Below are 19511 nucleotides of genomic sequence, written 5' to 3' on the forward strand. Positions count from 1 at the left end.
AAATGAAGGTTTAGGTTGTTTTTGTTTCGTTCCGTTTGATGCCGCGCGGTTTTCTCGGTTTCGGCTACTATCCAGGTGATCCGCACCTGTGTAATGGAAAAATGTAGAGTACTTAAAAAGTACCATTTTAGTGTTGGTTGACTATACAAAGTGACAAGTCTCTCAAATATTATGGCCTAGGCACTTTCAAAACATAAGAATCTATAAAAATTACAGCAACACAAATCATGTCTGAGAGCCTGGCAGGAAACTAAAATTGTTGCCGCCCGAGCTGAGTAACCACTGCCTACGCATCTTTTTTTTTTAAAAATGACAATAAATCAAAGAGGAGAACAACATTATGTAGTACCAACTACAGCCTCAAGAGACACAAAGGAATCAAAATGCTCAGTTACGACCTCTGTCGTGTTTTCATACATATCAAGTACCACCAAGTGATTATCAATATTGACATTTGTGGAATGAGAATTAACCAGAAATGTCCATCTGTTTTTCCATTTCAGGAGGCGGCCATTTTGTCCTATGTTGCTACCTGTTGTCCACTGGTATTGACATCACAATGCCCACGGTGTCGTCTTACGGACATCGAGTGACCAAACCCAGAAAGCAGGTGAGGATCCGCTTAAGCGTTGCCGTGAAGGATGTATGCAGATGTGTTCAGGAGAGAAAACATCCAATTTGTACAGTCAGGAAGGTGTAGGTGTGCAGACTGAAGCAGGTCCAAGTTGGATTTCCAGGCTGAACCACTTTATGCACACGTCGTATAGTTTAATCACTCGGTGCAAAAACTCCTGGACGGGAGGGATCACAACAGCTGTAAATTAAGAAGGGTTTGACCCAAGAGCTGCCTGTATGGACTCACTCCAGTCAGCCTGCTCACACTGAGGCAAAAGTATTGGGACACCTGATCTAGTCAAAGTCCACCAGGTTCAACTTTATGGATCTTGCCATATGCAAGAAGAAAAAAAAGGCCCTCCCCAAAACTGTTCCCATAATGTTGGAACCGACGAGATCCCCAGGGTGACCATAAAAATCAAATAACCTTAGTCTACCCTGGCTGGTTTATGTTGCTAAGCATGTCTGGTTAAGCCCTCAATTGTTACGACACTTCTTTTAATTCCCCTTCTAAGCCCCAAAGTTGTTGTGGTTCATGCAATAAAGTCACTTAAGTACGAACAGACGGCAGTTCATAACTTCCACTCCGCTCCTCTGGCCAATATGAACCCCCGTTGTCGTTTGGTACTTTCGTGGCATTGAGTGGCGGATAAAACTTGATCATTAGTTACAGACGCAAACGCAGAGGACGAGCCAACATGAAAAAAGAGAAAAATAAAAGACAGGAAGTGTTATAATTTGAGAGAAGACCTATTTATTAGGCCCTTACTAGATCAAGCTAAAATAAGTCTGCTAGCTTAATGCGTACACATAATGGGAAATGCCATAGATGGGCTAATGACTAGCATTTATGTGGTATGCACCCTCTCACCTGCGCCAAAAGCGAAAAAGTAGGTCTGGTTGGGGTTCCTCTGCAGCAGGGCGGACACGCGACGAGCCATGCGCTCGTTACGCTTGTAGATGAGCTCCTGGCGAAAGTAGCTGTCGATCTGCTGCGCCGTGGTGCGTTCGTGAGCCGGCAGAGAGCTGTTGATGAAGTGCGGCAGCTGGGTGAGGAGAAGGACAGGTCATCAACTGCCACATTGGAGATAATGAGACGCGTTGCAGCGTTAGCGCTAGCAACGATTGCGTTCGGCGCAAAGGGTCAGCGAGTTTCGGGTGTTAAACATCGGCGGTCTCGGTCGACACCCGTCACGACATGACATTTTATGATGTTATTTAAGAGCGGTGAATTACAGTGTCGAGTTCCCACAATGCCTCAGTAAGACAAATGAAATGCTATTGAGTTTCTGGTGGGAGAGCAGATGTGTTTCATGTGTTTGGGTTTGACACTCAAAACGATTTATTGAAGCGCGTGTGAGCAAGTCGCGCTCGCTCGCATTCGTCCACTTCACGCTTACGTTATATTTGAATGGCTTAAACCTTTGTCGACACAAATGCACGATGTTTTGTCATGTACGTTAAACACGCCAACGTTGGAAAGGTGCACTCATTGAGTATCTTTGTTTACAAATCGGTTCATTTCACGTATAGAAAAACACACATTTAGCACTCCAGGTGTCTGATAGCTTTAGCATGTGCTGGAAAATTCCAGTACATGTCATTTCATTACGGCCCAATTGCTCTGATTTAAAGGGCAAGAGGCCGCCGGCAGGCTACTCGAGCGCTGCGACGAGCTCCCCGGGGCTGACTGAGTTAGAAAGACGAATGAATACGGGCCACGAAAATGACACGAGGGGGGCCCAGTGAGCATTTTTTTCTTCAACTTTCACACTTTCTCGGAGGTCTCTGGTGTGAATAACTTGTAAAGCTAAGGTTACACTGTGTATTGGCTTTAATGTGTCTGGGAGTGATTTTTTTTTTTGTGTGTGTGGCGATTTGTTGACATTTTGTGTGTGAGCTGCAAGTTACTGTTGTCTTGTAAAATGTAAGTTATTTGGTCGATTGTCATGAAGACATAAATTCACGTCCCTCGAGTTCTTTATTATTAGTTTTGATGTCAGGCTTACAGCCATACAAGTTTAGAAAGCCCCGCGAAAGACCGCAAAATTTACTTTGACATAAAGATGCTTCGCAGATGGCGTGGAATCTCATGACTTTTCCATTTATTTTGAATTTGAGATGCTTATGGGTACACAGGGGGGACAAAACGGCTCATGTTCTTTTTGTGTGCGGTCAGCTTCTGCTTGTGTTTAAAGTAAGCAAAAAACATAATTTCACAATTGGCCAGGCACCAGCGACGCCATGATTTGCTATAGCGAGCAATTGTTTTGTATTTGGGTTGAAAAAAAAATGACAAGGTCATCGGTGAGAGCAGGCGGACCTGCGAGTTGTCGTGGTTGAAGATGATGGAGCTTAGGTCTCCGCAGTTGTAATGCGTGATGAGGTCCTCGGTGGTGTAGGCGCCCTGCAGACTGCCCGCTCGGACGCCCTCGTGCTGGAGCAGGGTTTGGTTCAAGGCGAAGAGCACCTATGGGAAGAAGCACATTAAAAGATGACGACTATTCCTTTTCTGTTTTAACTCATCGATGTATTACTAAGTCCAAAACATCACCAAATTAGCCAATAGGAAAGTAGTATTGCGGATCGTGCGCTAATGTTACAAGGCTAACGTCGTTAGCAATTTGTTAGGTACTTTCTTTTGAGGTCAACTGCAGGTAAAATCCACCACACATGCACACCAGTGTGTTTCTGGTGCAGGGTGGAGAAAGTTTGGAAAGAGTTCTTTGAAACCTTTCTCTCTGTCACCGGGGCGCCGTAAATCCACAACAGCCATTAATAGCAAAAGTAAGCCCTCTTTAAAGAGAATTTACTGCATGCAGCCGGCGTTCAGCCCGCTGACTCTGCTCGATGGGTCAAAACCAAAGACCCCCCCCCCCCCCATCCTTCCACCGACCCCTGCAGCGCCATGCCACATGCGATCGATCCGACATGTGGTCCGGGGCGATTGATGGCCGCCGAGCTCGCTCCTCCAAGAAGCGGAGGCCCACGGGAAGCCCTTTCACACACTTCTACATTGCTCCTAAACTGACGTGATTACGCCAAATGACTCATCTCGTCATAACTTCAAATCTCAGTTGGCGAGAGCCGTCCAAGAAAGTCAACGTCGAGAATGTCGATGATTCGCATAGCAGTTACGGTCCGATACAGCTGCTGGACTGATTTAGCCCGGAGCCGTAATTTACACAATTACATGTTACTTTCACAACCGTACCGAATACCCACCGGACACGTCATTAGGGACAGCTGCGCAATGGAATGAGACAAAACATGATCAAATATTGTGCCCTCACAAAACCATACAGTCAAATTGGAGTCATCCCTTTTTTTTTGTGCAATCTCGCTACATTTTTATTGCGCATAAAACTGCAAGGTGTTTTGAATTGTTCAATGTGAGCCCAGTTTATGGTTAATTTTATAGGTCGAGATGAGCTTCTACTATCTTCCCCCCCCCCCAAAAAAAAGAAAAACTCTTGAGTGGAGTCAGAAAGTGTCGGAACACCTGCTCAATATTTTATGACACTTCTCCGGACAAAGCCGAGTGTGCAGGGAGACGGAAAGCTCGGTGTGTTGGTCGATGCTATTGTCGCTGTACAAGATCAATATTGTCTTTCTCAGGGGCATAGAACAGAATTGCAGCCTGTAACCATGGCGACGGAGTTTATACAGGAGGAACTTGGTGTTGCGAAATAGGTCATGCTGGACTTTAGCTTTTTTTTTTTTTTTATTCCAGCCTGGCTTTTATCAAACAGACTCCTGATTTCCAAAATATTTTTTATTTATCAAATAAAAAAACTACTGCCCACTGAAGATTTTTTCCCCATGTAATACAAAATTCCGGAGTGAAGCTCCGGTTAACAAATAGCTAAGAATGATTTGTGTTAAATAAAACGTACATGGATTCACAGCGAGTGACCTTGAAGGCATTTTAAAATTTGGCGGCGGTCTCCGAATAATGTCAGCAAGCTTGCATGCGGACATGGTAAACTCGAGAGGCGGCAAATGAAGTCAAACGAGAACAAAAAGAAAAAAAACATTGTTACTGCATTTACACGTCCATATTGTCTGCTTTCCTTGAAACCTCAAGAAAGGCCATTCAAAAGAAAGGAGACAGTAAAATGTGGGCTAGATGCTACGATATGATGAAAGGCTTGTTTTTGAAGAGCGGAGCATGTGCTGAGCAGATGGAAGTGATGATCTCGCCGGATTAGCGAGCGGCGAAGACTTTGGCTCGGTGGTTTTTGCACGCATGCAGCCGATTAGAAATCAGGTGCAAGAAAACAAACATGCCTTCCACTTAGTTATTCGCTCTGCTTGCCTTGGGATCCCCCAAAATCACATTGACGCACTCGGTTATTGTTAACATCATCACGGGATTTATTCTCTGACGCCAATGCGAGTTTCCGGGTTTTTTTCTTTCCAGTTCTTTATCTCGCCGTTATTTAATCAGGCGCCGATAAAGAAAAACAGGGAGGTGCGTTCCCCTCCGCCGCTCGGGCCTCCCCAGAGAGCCGCTTGTGTTTCACGGCTTGAAAAGGCTTCGCCGGACCCATGACCCTGAAGACATGCACCGCTGCGTCCCTCTGGGGGCTGAGGCAGGAATGGGGGGGGGGGGGGGGGGTTGGTTTTGCCCCACCCTGCAGGGCCAGAGTTTAGGTAAAGGAGTTGAAATAACATCCAGGGTAGTTCTCAGTCCCGAGTTCCCAGGAAAGACAGGTTCTTTGTGAGTTTTATGGAGGAGGATAAAGAAGATCCAAATTCTTGTATATTTGAATTGCGAACCTAACATGTTACCTTTGTTTGTTTGTTTGTTTATTTACATTTTTAATTATGATTTTTTCCGTTTATTTTAATTTAAATTGGTTTACTTCTTTATTCGCCCGCCCCCAAAACAGACTTGAAGAGTCGACATGAAAAAGCAGACATCTTTTCTCAATCAAGTCTTTGTTTTTCCATTTCTGGTTCCATCTTAAAGCTAATCAGTTTTATTGAGAGATTTCATTTAAATGGACAATTAAGAGGCGAATCTAGAAAAAGCTGAGCTGTTGTGCCATCGTGTCTGTGTGTACAATCGGTAGTGGCAGGGGGGGGGGGGGGGCCTTTCAAAGCCCGCCGTTGTCTGATGTTTTGGTCCGAGAAGCACCTTGAATACATTAAGCAAAGGAAAAGATGGTGTCAGCCATCAAAGTTATGCGGACAGTGGGGCATGATAGCCCCGCCGTCATCTCCTCCGCTTTTATCCCGACGTTCTCAGGTTTCTGCTCTCGGTGGAGATGCGTGTAAGCTGTCAGGGGCTTTTTGGAGGCACCATTTAAACGACGTCTCCCTACGTCGGAACCTCGCCAGAGGACTTTTTACAGCCAGCCCCTTGGCGCCTCGTAGCATGTGGACTCGACTCGCGTGTTTGAAGGTGAGCGGCGCTTTCAACTCATCCCATCTGGCGTCGGCCTCGCGTTGAGTCATCGGCCCCTTCCCGTGCCAACGCCGGCGTCAAAGTTCTCCTTTTTTTTTTTTTCTCCCTCCGTCCCACCGCTGTGCCTACTCGGTCCTCCGTCTTAGAGGAGGAAATCCCGGGATTACCACTGGGACAATCCCAGTGGCAGAGGCCCGCTGCTGGCAGCTTCCGCAGAAAAGCCTCGTTTTATTCCCCTTCCGTCTCCCGAGGCAGGGGGCGAGCGCTTGTGATTTTTTTTGTCACCCCTGTTGGTACTCTTTGGCCTGGCGCTCCTTCTGTTTTCTCCACTTAATAAGAAGACTAAGTGGGGGAGGTGGGGCGGCTCGGCTGTTGCCCCAGCTCTCTGTAAACTTGTCCACAAATAAACCCCGCTGTTTGACTTGGCAGGGCCGCGGCTGCGCCAGTCATCCCGGCTTTCCTGCTCCCTCCCGCCCTCTCAGAAAAGGCAGAACAAAATAAAGTATGACTCGAGAAATGCAAAAACAGCTCACAGCTGCTCCTTCACACGGACGCCCGGCGTCCGTCCATGTCGGAGGAAGACGTGCAAATCACACAGTGAAATCTTGCTAATCTTTGTTTTCCTTCCATACCGAGTCCTACATCTGGTGAGGTGGCACAAGTCTTACTTGGAACGGATCAATTTAAACAGACGCTTATTAATATGAAGCGATGGAATTTGAAACAGGTTGGGTGGCCCTTGAGAAGTAAGGTGACCAAGTCCAAGTTCAAAGTTGCCAAGATTTACGCCTTTAAATGACTTTTTGTCAACTCCAGCGCTTTCTCTGTCTCGGAAACACATTTGTTTTTGTTTTACTTTCAAGTTCATTCCAGAACAGTGGAAACCCTCAAATAAACTTGGCCCAAAGAAAACCGCCACTTTAATAGATAATGACACTTCTCTAAAATTACCATTTTTTTTCCCCAATCCTTTCTATCTTGGCCTCTTTCAGTTCCATTATTTCTTATGGGATGTTGAATTAATTTTCTTATTGACTCTAGCAGATCCATCCCTCCTCATTAATGTGATTCAAGCAGACTCAAACCTTCCTAGAACCACGTGAACGTATCAGCTAAAAATTCAGCAAAAGTAGCAAATCCAACTTTTGATGGAGCTCGTGAACGCTGAATTGCCGCATTGATTGACGGTTTTATGATGTGATTTCTGGTAGGCCTCTTCTAAATGGCTTCTGAGGGATTCAAATACATCTTGTGAGTGTTTATGAGGTCTTACAAAAGTTCTCTTAGTCCATATAGGCATGAAGATTTTACCAAGCAAATTAAGCAACTGGAGATAAATAAACAAATAGAATGTCCATATCCCAGAAAGCCTATGCTAATGTTAGCATTAGCTTGTTAATATTAAGAGAATAACGCAAACGTCACGGATGAAATGTTTAATGGAGCCTAAAAATCTTCTGCCCGTGGGCCTCGTGGCGGAATTCACGCAGCCTTCCTAGATCAGGTCGCGCTAACCTTATCGCCTTCTTAAAGCTTGTAGTCCATCACGAACATCGTGGCCTCCGCTAATCCCAACACATTTCACACACTGCCCCCCCCCCCCCCATTTAAAAATCGCAATGAATCCAACAATGTGTGAGATACGATTCAAACCAGATGAGAAACGTCGGCACATGTTTAAGACATTCCGACGTCGCCCTCTCTTATCTCCCTCAGCTTTTCCCGAGCTTACAGATTTGGACACAATCATCCCCAAAGAATGATTTGTGCTTCATAAAATCCACATCAGAGGTGCGGCTGAAATGTGAGCTTGCCACATAATCACCTGCAAAAAGGGCCAGGTGACTCAAGTCACGCCGTCCCTGCTCCTCTCATACGTCATGCAGTCGGACAAATTCCTGTCAAATCTCTTTTTTGGCAGAAAAAACGTTTGACACGATTAGAACCTTCTCTGCCAGGTACGACTGCCGCCTTGGAAAGAGATGAAAGGAATTTGGGCAGACAGCGAGCAATAAGTTTTCACTTCTACCTTGTTCCAGCTCCTTGGTACATTCCTCCTTCTCACAAAAACACACCACCCAGAGATGGCAGGCCTGCAGCCTTCCAGGAAACAAAACGCATGATCGCACCCGAGCTCTCTTCTTAGGCAAACACTTGGCCTGAACCACAACGGCTTCTGAACAAGGCGAGTCGGCCAGCGCCACAGAACGTGTTGAATGCGTGTGTGTGAGACATCTGTTGGTGCGAGTGTGTGTGCCAGCGCATGCAGCCCACAGGGGCTCAAAGGGCAGACTTAGGCAGCCACGCTCGGCGTTTTGCGGTCCCTCCGTCAGCACATCACAGCTTCGCGGCCTTTAAACAGGCCACAAATCATCAGAGGGACCACACCGATGCGATGGAAACCCTCCGACCCTGACAAAGTTATGTGCCGATTGGGGAAATACGAACAAACTGTTAAATTTGGAATCGACAGCGACGTTGCTACATAAACAAGCTTCCGTACACTTTTAACTGGATTACAAAAAACTGGGGGAAAAAATGAAATTAGCTATGTATTTCTTGATCCAAGCAAATCTATCGACGAGCCGAAACGGAGCCACATCACAGAAGCAGCGCAGTGGGAGTGTTGATGTGATCTCGGATGGGTTCCGGGTGAGCGGCCGTGGTTTCACGGGCGCTGCGTGCATGTGAATACACACTGACAGATGTCTCGCACACTTTGGGATTATTGCAAAAGAATGTAAAAGGGATGACTGTGGCTATGACTGTGACTCACACGCTCCAGATTACAAAGGAGCCTACAACACATGCAAACACATGCTGGACCAAAGGTTGAATAACGTCGTGGCCGTGCCCATTGAGAATGTCGACTGCACCGAAACAAAACACTCCTCTGTTTCTTCTGATCATGTCTTTCCTTTCACCCCGACTTGTCTTTATTCTCCACGTCAACACCCCCACCTGGTTCATCGCATCAAAGTGGCCATGGCAACACTCCAAAACGGTGGATGAGTCAACAATGAGCTGTTTGCTTTCCACCCTCTCTGTCAAGGTGGAGTGAGAGTGAATGGACGAGCATGTCAATGTTCAACATTTGAAATGAATTATAAATGTCCATCTACCCATCTAAATCTGTAAAAAAAAAAAAAAAAAAAAAATCTATCAGGCTAACTGAATTTGCCGTTTAGCATAGGTATAACATTTAGCGATAACAATTTCGCATAAGTATAACATTTAGCTATAACAATTTACCATATATCAAAGCTATACATAAGTAGGTAGGTAACGTCACTCATCCCAAAAGGAAAGTCACAACAAGAGAAATGTGTATGAAAAGCTTAATGCTAGCATATCACATAAAAAATCATGTCCAGACTAATAGAAATGCAGTATGTAGCTGTGAAGTTTATTTATCTGCCTCTTCAAGGTCTTATTCAGACTTGTACTGTATAGGACTGTAAAACCTATTATTTTAAAATTGCTTAAAAATCTGTGACGCTAATGACGAGCTAATGTAGTGGTGTGAACTCTGACCTTCCAAAGTGCCAGTGCAATTGTTAGCTGCAAGCGGCTACCGCGTAACGCGACATTGTTGGCATCCGTGTTGACCTTGTGATGCTTTGCACCAGCAACCACTCACGGTTCTCCTTTTACTCTTTCGCTGTTTCCAAAACATACAACGGGATGTCAGCGCGCATCATCTCATGCATGTCAGTGTGCAGCGGACGGACGCACATAAATTGCCACGCTCATTTCACAGCAGCTGCGCGTTCGCTTACATTCTGACCGACCCCCCCGCCCGGGTCTGCCTTTATCTGTTCACCCCTTTAACTTATGTCCGTTTTATTCCTCTTCCTGTCCCCGTTTGTTTCTGACTTTCACCGGCCTGCCACCCATCTGTTTCTCATCACACAGCAGAGGCTGTGGTCATGAGGGAGCTGGATGAGATAGAAGAGGAGGGAGTCACTTATCCTTTCCTATCAAATTCAGACTGCACGAACAACTGTTGTTTTTTTATTTTTTTAAATATGGAAGCATTCCTGCATGCGCGTGTGTGGAAAACCAGCAAATAACCCCCCCCCCCCAAAAAAAAGGAGAAGTGAGTTAATGAGCTCCTCCAGGGATGTTTACTTTTTTCATAACCAACGCAAACAGAAATTTGGCTGACTGCTGCGGCCCTTAAAGACGCACATAAGCGCCTCTCAGTGCGATGAGCTGTCAGACCCTGTTAGACTTGGCGTTCCTGTTCCTGCGGTTTGGATCTCCTTTCTGAGGAGGACCTTTTCCCCGCATCAGGAACTTCCAGGGAGCAGCGGGAGCCAACGCGGGGAGGAAAGAAGACAGACAGGAAGGGAGCGCCGAGGGCCTCTCGTTATTGTAGTCATTTGCTGAAATAACTCGCATGATTTGTGAAGCACATTAAGGAGTTCGTGCGTGCCGCTTGGAACAACCACGCCGTCATCGGAGCCACTCCATCGCCCTCGGGCGTATCGATGTTGCGGAGAACGCGTTTGCGTATGAATAATATTAGGATACCTTCAGTTTCAATTACATTCCTTCCAGATGAGCCCCTGAAGAGCTCATGGCTGATTAAAACGCATTTATTTGTGTTTCTCTTCCGCAAGGGGGGAAAAAAAAGTGGACTAGATTTTATTTTTAAGGACAAGAGCCACATTGGCGGCTTGTTCTCTTGGGTGGGCAGAGGAGGCGAACCAGAACAGACATCCATCATAATGATTTCAGCCACAGTCATTGATGCCTTCGCAATAGACAAAACGGTCATTTGAGACCAGCATCACTTTTTGGATTGTTTTTATCCCACTAAGAAAACTTTGGTTTCTAACTTTGGCGTCTGCGTTTGAAAAACAAACGCAATATTTCTTAACCCAAATCAAAATCTCATCCCATTTTCCTTTACCATTCCTTTATTATATTACTGTTTGCTTTCACGGATAGCTAGCTCGCTAGCTAGCAATGGCCGTACCCTGAGATAGATATGATTGAGGCTTTATTCATATTCCACAAACGCAATATTAATCGTAATACTTTGTTTGGACCAGTGAGGCAGCATAGAACATATTCTAAAACACACTTTTGATTTGACTTCCCATTTTAGATAATTACTGAGACAATATAGCCTTGCTCTTCCTGGCTAGCGCTAGTGTCCCTAAGTTTGTTTTTTATTGAAGCCCCAATTTACGGACATTTAATTTTCTACCCCAGGTCCTGCTAATATGAAAACATGACAACTAATCAGCATTAGACTCGCGAAGTGCGATAGCGGCTTTTCAGCCCATATGTCGAGCTGTCCTCAGTCCCTCCACTGAGTTAAATTCAAATCCCGCTGATGTCACTGAAGTCATAAATGTCTTGGCTGTGTTTTTTTTTTCCTCCCTTTTTTCACTCGCCAATTCTTCCATCTTCTCCCCCTCTCATTCTTTCCCCTCCTAATCATCATTTTTTTTGTCTCTTGTCTTGGTTTCCAGGGGCAACGCCTCAAATTTGTTTGGGTCATTTGGAAGCAAACAGCAGCCAGGTTGAGGGTAAGATTATTTTTGCTCTAATGCATTTTGTCTGTCTTCATGGCTCAACTGATTTTTGCTTAGGGAAAATACTCCCAACGCTTCAGATTTTTTTTTTTTTCCAGAACTTATTGCAAGGAATCTGACACAACTTGCTGCCTTGGCAACAAAGCTCAAATATAATCAACATCGTGCAGCGCGAGTGTCGGAACACTCCCAAATACTCACACACACACGAACACAGCATGCGGCTAAAACTATTATTAGGCTGTGTACAGTCGCTTGTGTAAAAACAGCATCATTTACAGTTGCCCGTCATTTGCCAAGTGCGAGGACACGGCCTGAATCGTAAAAAAAAAAAAAAAAAGGAAGCCATGTGATGTATGGATCGCCAGATGTAGGAAAATGGAAATCATCTCACTGTGGGGACCAGCAAACTTTTGAAGCGTCAGTCCAACACTAGCAATAACAAACCAAAAGTGCAAATGTGTCAGATTTTTGTCATTGATCTTAAACTTAACTTCAAACTTTGGTCGGACTTCACCTCTCAACAGCCTATAAATCTACACTCGTATGCGTGTTGCGAGAGCAATGAAGGCAATTACCGCTGCCATTTCCACCTAAGTGAGTCGTCCGATTTGTCAGCTCGGTTTGGAGAAGGCATTGAGAAAAATGGACTTGCACTCAAAGAAAATGTTGTTACTCAAACGTACATTGAGCGAAACCCGACGCCCAAATTCGCATATACTGAAGGAGGGAGGAGTCGGAAGATAAAATATGGCTTCATAATGTGACGCTGGCTGGACCGTAGCGCGGGTGGTCTGGCACAGTGAGTTGACATATGCATCAAGAAGCAAGACGCGTTCGCGTAGCCAAGTTCAACTCGGTTCTGCTGCTCTTGGAGTCTCTGTCTACTCAGCTGTGCACCAGGAATCCTCGAATCTTGCCCGCATTCCGCAAAACTGGCAAGTCAGACAATTATCTGTCTGCCATTTAGCACAGTTGGTACTTTTGAACTCTTTTGTAACCTCCGTTAAATGATCTGTTCGCGAGTCGGGCAGCCATTTTGTTTTCCGACGGCGGAACTCCCCAGCCGTCTCAAATACGGCATCTGTCTTGGCCAACCGCACCGAGAAATCTTTTTTGAGACTTGATTAGTCTCCATAATTTCATATTTTTATAGTGGCAGTATAATCTAGCGTGACCTGAGCAGGGCTTCTATTTTTCTTAGGGGAGGTTGGCAGTCGACTTGAAACGCCTCCCCATAAAATTCCACTCCATGTGGACGACAGACCGACGGCTAGCCACCCACCCGGCCCTCGCTAATGAACATCAAGTCGAATTCAACAAAAGACGCTTCATAAAAAAAGAGGAATTCAGGGGCCCCGGCGCTGGCGATCCGCAGGTGTAGCTAACAAAATGGCCGCCGAGTGTCATTTCTACTCGCACAAGAACGCTTTTGAACATGCAGTCAGAGGCTTTCTTGCACATAACTCGCACTCTGTGATTTCTTACCTGTCCGAAGGCCGCAAACCGCAAAGACGCCGCGGGGTATGAGCGCCCACGCCATTTACGCTCTATTAAAATCCGTGTATTAATAGACACGTCCTTATTCAAAGACGGCGCGCGTTCTCGACCCCTCCCTCCTCCACCTGCTCGTCATTCATATGCCTTCCGCCCCATCGCAAGCGCACAATCCCACGTGTGTGCGCGGCACAGCGCGCGTATTCATCTGGCGGGGCCTCCGCACGTTGACACGTTTCCCCGCTAATCTGTTTGCACAACGTTGCCGCCAACCGCGGGCCAATCGGGTGCTGAAAAAATTTGAAACGGGTCTCGTGTACAAAAAAAAGTTGGGGGACTTAAAACATTGTGCTAAATGAAGAAAGAGGAGCTACCCTCTGAGACTCTCATTGTCTCATCTTTCTCATAGTCTTCCTCTCGCCCGCCCTTCCCGGAAGAGCAGAGACGACTCGCCGAGTGCATTTGATTCCTCGTCTCATTTGCGCCGCGTAAACTCTGCCATGTGTGCAATATTACGTCTAAATTGTTCCAGAGTTGGAAAAGCCGCCCAGCGCCAACTGACAGGTGAAATTGAGCGTGATATAAGCCGCGCCGGAAAGGAGAAGACGGATTTAAGTAAAACGCAATGAGGCCAAGCCGTGATAGCTCTTTGCTTGTGTTTACGGTACGCGAGGTCCTTCTTTATGGCGCTAGCAACAAGCTGTGCTTTGACGCTTAGGAATTGTGCCCTCACATTTACCTTGGTCAAATGTTCTCCCAGCCGCTTATCCTATTAAACATCATCCACACAGACTAATTGGCTCAGGTCGGTGTCGTTGCACGTTGAGCCGCTTGGGGAGGGTGAGTTAAGGGGGCTACCGCGCGCTTAGCCAAAGGGAGACGAGGTCATCGGGAGGCCGATGACAAAGGCGACCGCCCCCTTCGGTCAATCGGGTTCACGGAAAATCTTTTAAAGGTTGAAGCGGCGTTCTGAACGTTCTCACCCGGCTTCTCCTGCAGCGTCGTAAAACACGTCGGTTAACCGGCGGGGCCAGACGGATTTTTTACGTCGATGTAACGTGAGGCCGCGAAGACGGCCAGCTTCTGCTTTGGATCATTTCCCCCCCCCCCCCATGAATCAATAATAGCTAAAAATAACAGGGTTGCAGCGTACGTGATGTGGAGAGGTGAGCAACGCGTTGCTTAAGCGCTCACTGGCTGGAGTAGAAATGGGGCACAAGGCGAAGGGGGCGCTGGTCTTGCATAGGTCACATTAGAAGTGGGTTCAGTGAGAGGGCTCCGCTAATTCCACTTAATCCTCGACAAGCCTCCCTCACATACACGCACGCACGCACGCACGCACGCACGCACGCACGCACGCACACACACACACACACACACACACACACACACACACACACACACACACACACACACACACACACACACACTTGCTCTCTGCTGACATCTATTTATGACTGCTAGTCAATGTGTGTGTGTGAGGAACAGGCGTGTTAATATGCGCACCTCAGGACGCTGAGTTCAGGTTCAACCAACAAGTGTCCGACATGGAAAGTTACATGCCTAGGCACACTGGGATATTATTATTATTATTTTTTTTTTCCTTCAACCTTGTCGACGCACACACACAATGTTTCACACCTAAAAGAAATGTTAAATCTAATTTTGTATTGTACTGCCATAAACCAATCAATTTATGTTTAAGTGACATTTTGTCATAGCTTATTGTCATACAAATATACAAAAATAAATAAATGCATGAATATGAGAATAGATGAATAAATTAATAGATAGATAATAAATAAATAGAAAAGTGCATGGATAGGTAAATAAATAAATTAAATAAATAAATATCTGCGGCTGTTCATTACTCGCACACGCACTCATCAAAGGTACGGCCCTGCTTAAACTAAACACGGACGACCAAAGTTATAAAACAGTGACGTCCCAGAAGACAACAACATTCCGGAGGGGCCGACCGAGTGAGTCTCGGAGGAAATCAGTCAGTCACATTCCAGCCTGCGATCAATCAGCCCAGACAACCCGAGATTAACCTCATTCAGCCCTTCTGGAAAACTATCTGGCCTCGCATCCCAAAACAACCAAACTCTCACCGCTGCTGTGTCACCCTGATGGGAAAAGCAGGAAGAAATGATGGATAGCTGGTTCATTAATCCCGAGAGAAATTCAAGGTCGTAGAAAAAAAGACGGCTGTCATTCGAATCCACCTGATTGGTCCAAAAATTGTTTCTTTGGGCATGATGAAAAATCGCAATTAACCTCCAGTATCAATCACATCCACAAATCACGCAATAGAATAATAGCCTTGTGTTGACACTTGGAAAAATTAGAGCGGCTACCTCCGGAGAACTATTCACATCTGGACTTGAGACTTATTTCTTCATGCTCGCATTTGATAAAAGCACTCCTCGTCTACAGCGCCGCCACGCCGCCTGACATCAGGAATGTTTTACTTCCGCTCCCCTCAGATCTCAGATAGTTATGGAAGAACAAACATCATTTCTCTCCTGATTTTTGTCATAATTGCTCACTTTCAGCCTTTGACGAATGACTTGTTTTCTGAGCACTAAAAACTGTAAATGGGACGATTTTTCTTTCTTCGTTGGCTCTCGCTGTGTTTTCTTCTTTAATCTCATGTTTTCCTCCAATTCATGTCAAAACACCATTTTCTCTGCATCTCCATCTCACAGCCGGCCGGCTCCTGTAATTGTCAAAGTGCTTCTGGATGGCAGCGGGCTATTTGGTCGTTAAAGGCAGGCCGATTAAGTCATTAGCCTGCTGCCGACGTCGAGATGATCGGGGGTTGATACGCGCTGCCTTGCAGTTTTTCCACATATTTGCTCAGGTAATTACAGCCTGGATGTGAAACACCTTCAGAGATCCCGCTTAAAGAGAGGATGCACGGAAGCCTGCACACTTTGAATCTAATCTTCTCCTCTGTCATCCCTCATCTTTGTGTGCGCGCGCAGCGGGTGAACAGCAGGACAACGGCAGCCTCGGGACATGTCCGACAGAAAGATGGAGCGAGGAGAAGAAGCAGAAGTTCAGGTATGGAATCCCTTTTTTCCTTTGTGGGCCTGATTCATTGGACACTTCATTAGGTACACTTAAATACTGTAATACTGCTCGAGCTCGCTCCCGCAATACAGAAACGGGACTGTGTTTATTCAAGTCCCAACTGGTGTGAGACTCGCTCCAAGGTCGGCCTCCGCGCTCGGCCGGCCGGACTGACCCCGGCAGACCGCCAGTCTCCTTAGCGCTCCGCTGCCCCTCTGCTGCCGCCTCCCATGTGACCCCTGAACCCCTACACGGGAGTCAGGCGCCACGGATATGATGCAAATTATTTTTTTTTTCTCTCTCGGAACGTGACCCGGGGAAAATAATAAATTAGGGTGTTTATTTGCTAGGAGGCCCACAGGCTGGAGCCACCCTGGAGATACCTTCTCTTTTTGTAGACCTTCATTTTTGCGAGTGTTAAGCATCAGGCTTCACAGCTGACCGCAGAACCCGACCGTCGGGCGAAATCAGCGTCAACGCGACTAGACGAGAAGCATGCGCCGTGACCTACCATTGTTTCCGCATTCTACGAAGTCGCTCCGGCGTGATGAGACAGCCACACCTCGCTGTGATCTTCAGGTCCCATACAGCTGTCATTAGAGCACAATGAGCGCTTTGACGCTCCGACGACTCGTCGCTATTATCGCCGTTACAAACAAATCTGGCGAGGAGAAACGACTTCCTGTGAGCTCACCGGTGCCTCGGCGGTCGGTCTCGCCGGTGTCAGAACGCAGGCCCCGGGTGCTTACGGATGATGAATGACCACGACTCTTGTTTCTAAAGAGCCTCTCGCAAAAGTCAGCTACAGGATATTGTAAGCTTGCCTTTATTGGGAACAAATAGCATGTTGGCCGGCAGGCTTTGGAAGCGTTCCCAACGCGGATTTCCCATTTTAACGTGGCTCATGTTTCAGATTAGCTCAAGCGGTGACCACACAGGCCCGGTCGCTCTCCATCTCACTTGACTTCCCACCCAGCGCCTTCACATCTATCATCTACGTACGCTTTTGGACTTTGCCGTTCCAACAGCCAAGCGTACGGGGAGCCGATCAATCATAGCGTTCAGATTAAATCACAAATTGTTATAATTGACAATAATAGTTTCCATATCATGTGGGCTCGCTCAAACATATCTGGAAGTGAAGGCAACTTCAAGAAAATGTTTCATGGCACTGAAACATTTGAAATGTCATTCAAGTCATGTTGTTTTGGGAATTCTAATTGCCAAAGCCTGTCAATTTGACATCTAACAAAAGTACCGAGATGTGCCTCTTAATCATTGATTTAAATAATCAGGGTTTGGCTCCATGAACAACTTTTAAATCTTCCAGACATTTTTGGTCATTTGCCCCAAACCTCGGAACAGTGTGGACACCACAAGGCCCCTACTCAACATTTTTTTTTTTCTTCCTTCCATTTTCTTTCCCTGTAGGTGTAATGGCCAGTGTTGCAATATTTTTATCCACGCAGTGTAGAGCGGAACCTCGATTAAATGGGCCGCGGCAGGCTAAAACATAGGCAAACGTGTCGGCCATGTTGGCAGGGGCGACTTTCCCGTCAAAAACAGCATTTGTTAGCAACTGTGTTTGCGCCCATGCTAACAGAATGGCTAGCATGGACATTAGCAATTTTTTTTGTAAAGCCAAAGCCTTCTAGCATCTAATTCTAACGGAGGTGAAAAAGAAAACGCTAACATTGAGTACTGCTCATCTTATTTAGGAAGCCGCAAAGCTTCCTGGCACGCAAGGGGCGCCCATACACTGTGACAGCGTCGTTAGGACGTTCGTATGAAAGCGAAGATGCTAGCTGTGCATTTGTTCCTAAAAGTAGCCCACGGGCCCCCTTTGACCTATCACGTGGCGGCGAAGGCCCCTAGTTGCCTACGAAATGGAGATTTGCATGTGTGTGGACATGGCATGGATGCAAAGCACATGTCGAGGCTCGCGTGACGGAGATATTTCTCCTCCTCCGTGGAGATCAAAGAGCAAAGGAGAGCATAAATTTAGAGTGGCAGCGTCTTCCTCGTGCTGTCAAGGCTCATTGCTGATTTTTATGGGACCTCCCACGAGAGGAGTATTTTCAGATTAGCGTCGCTTATTATTTAATTCCTTGCACCCGTCTCCTAATTTGTTCATCCCAAAACGATTAATTTAAGATTGATGTTATTCTCATGGCCATGTGGGTTTGTTCCAGTCATCTTGTGGTGGTTCACACAAAATCTGAACGTGTCTGCCTCGATGGAAGCGAGAGCATTGTGCTCTTCTCACCTTGTTCAATCTGGAAGCATCTCATGGCCTAGTGGCTCATTGCAAAATCTTTGAAGAAGGTACAAGAAGTGTAATCTCTTCTTACCTGAGAAAAGTTGAGGCCATTGAGCGGGTGACACTGTTCCTCCACCCGCTCCACCGCCCCTGTGGTTTTTCCCATCCTCTCTGCTTCCTGCGCCAAATACAAGTCCAGCACCGGCGTGCCCCTGGACCTCACGTCCCACTCAGTCAGTGAGTTGACCATCAGCATCACCCACACGGGTCTCTTCCTCTCCCAGTTCCCGGCGATGGCGTTAAAGAGGTAGTCGGCATAGAGTCCGCGGCCCCGCTGGTCCGCCGTCATCCAGTACGGCATCATGTGCTTGACGTAGTCCAGGTGGCGTTTGAGGCGGCGGTACAAGTCTCGAGGTAGCAGCTTTTGGAGGTTCTCCCCGTGGGGGAGCAGCTGGCAGCTGGTCAGTTTGGAGACGGTGAGCGGGTCGGTCAGATCCAGCTCAAAGAAAACGTTGCGGCTCGTGCGGAAGGCCCGCTTAGAGACGTCCGGAATGAAGTCCCACACTCGCGTGTAAGGCACGTGGATGGTGCCGTACAAGTAGGAAGGCGGCTGTGGGGGGGCACGCTTCACTTTCCACAGGAAAGAGTTCATGTCGCTTTGCTGTGGAATAAGTAGAATGAGGGAAATGGATAAATTGCCCCGCACGCCACCTACTGGTGTGAATGTGCAATTACACTTTAGTATTGTCCCCAAAAAAATGTCATGGGTAGTTCATATATTTTACCAACCTTGCCACACACACCACCTACTGGTGTGGATGTGCAATTACACTTAAGTATTGTATGGGGAAACATTTTTTGGTCACACGCCCCTCTAGCTTCGCCTCCTGCAGACATTCAAAAGGCATCTCGACAAAGGCGCCGCCTGCTCGTCGTGCTCATCAACCTACATAAGATTAAGATATCGTTTAGGGCGATGCAAATTAGACATGACGCCGCATCAGCCCGCGTTTAGAGAGGCCCCCTTGGCTGTAAACAGAGCTCAGTTTATTGTCCAGCTCACTTGCCAAAGCCTCTTTTCGAAGCTTTCCGAGCGGAG

General features: G+C 46.7%; 1 protein-coding gene and 1 long non-coding RNA gene across 10 annotated transcripts in view; one reads left to right on the top strand and one right to left on the bottom strand.

The window, feature by feature from the left end:
• The window catches only part of LOC147047239 (uncharacterized), an 89395-nt gene that overhangs the window by 55745 nt on the left and 14139 nt on the right, over positions 1-19511 (top strand). For all 9 annotated transcript variants that reach the window (XR_015067930.1, XR_015067925.1, XR_015067926.1 and 6 more), the window contains 4 exons: positions 504-610; positions 11515-11571; positions 15786-15940; positions 16065-16143. This is a non-coding gene — a long non-coding RNA (uncharacterized LOC147047239). The remainder of the gene's footprint in view (positions 1-503; positions 611-11514; positions 11572-15785; positions 15941-16064; positions 16144-19511) is intronic.
• Positions 1-19511, bottom strand: part of trabd2b (TraB domain containing 2B) — a 28289-nt gene that overhangs the window by 6551 nt on the left and 2227 nt on the right. Inside the window, exons 2-4 of the mRNA XM_085927631.1 lie at positions 18504-19073; positions 2939-3085; positions 1487-1661 (exon numbers count right to left, since the gene is read on the bottom strand). Coding sequence (XP_085783757.1) covers positions 1487-1661; positions 2939-3085; positions 18504-19073 — 892 coding nt within the window. The remainder of the gene's footprint in view (positions 1-1486; positions 1662-2938; positions 3086-18503; positions 19074-19511) is intronic.

Source organism: Syngnathus leptorhynchus, chromosome 13 (genome assembly GCF_054491065.1).
Source record: "Syngnathus leptorhynchus isolate UIUO chromosome 13, UIUO_Slep, whole genome shotgun sequence".
Taxonomy (NCBI): Eukaryota; Metazoa; Chordata; class Actinopteri; order Syngnathiformes; family Syngnathidae; genus Syngnathus; species Syngnathus leptorhynchus.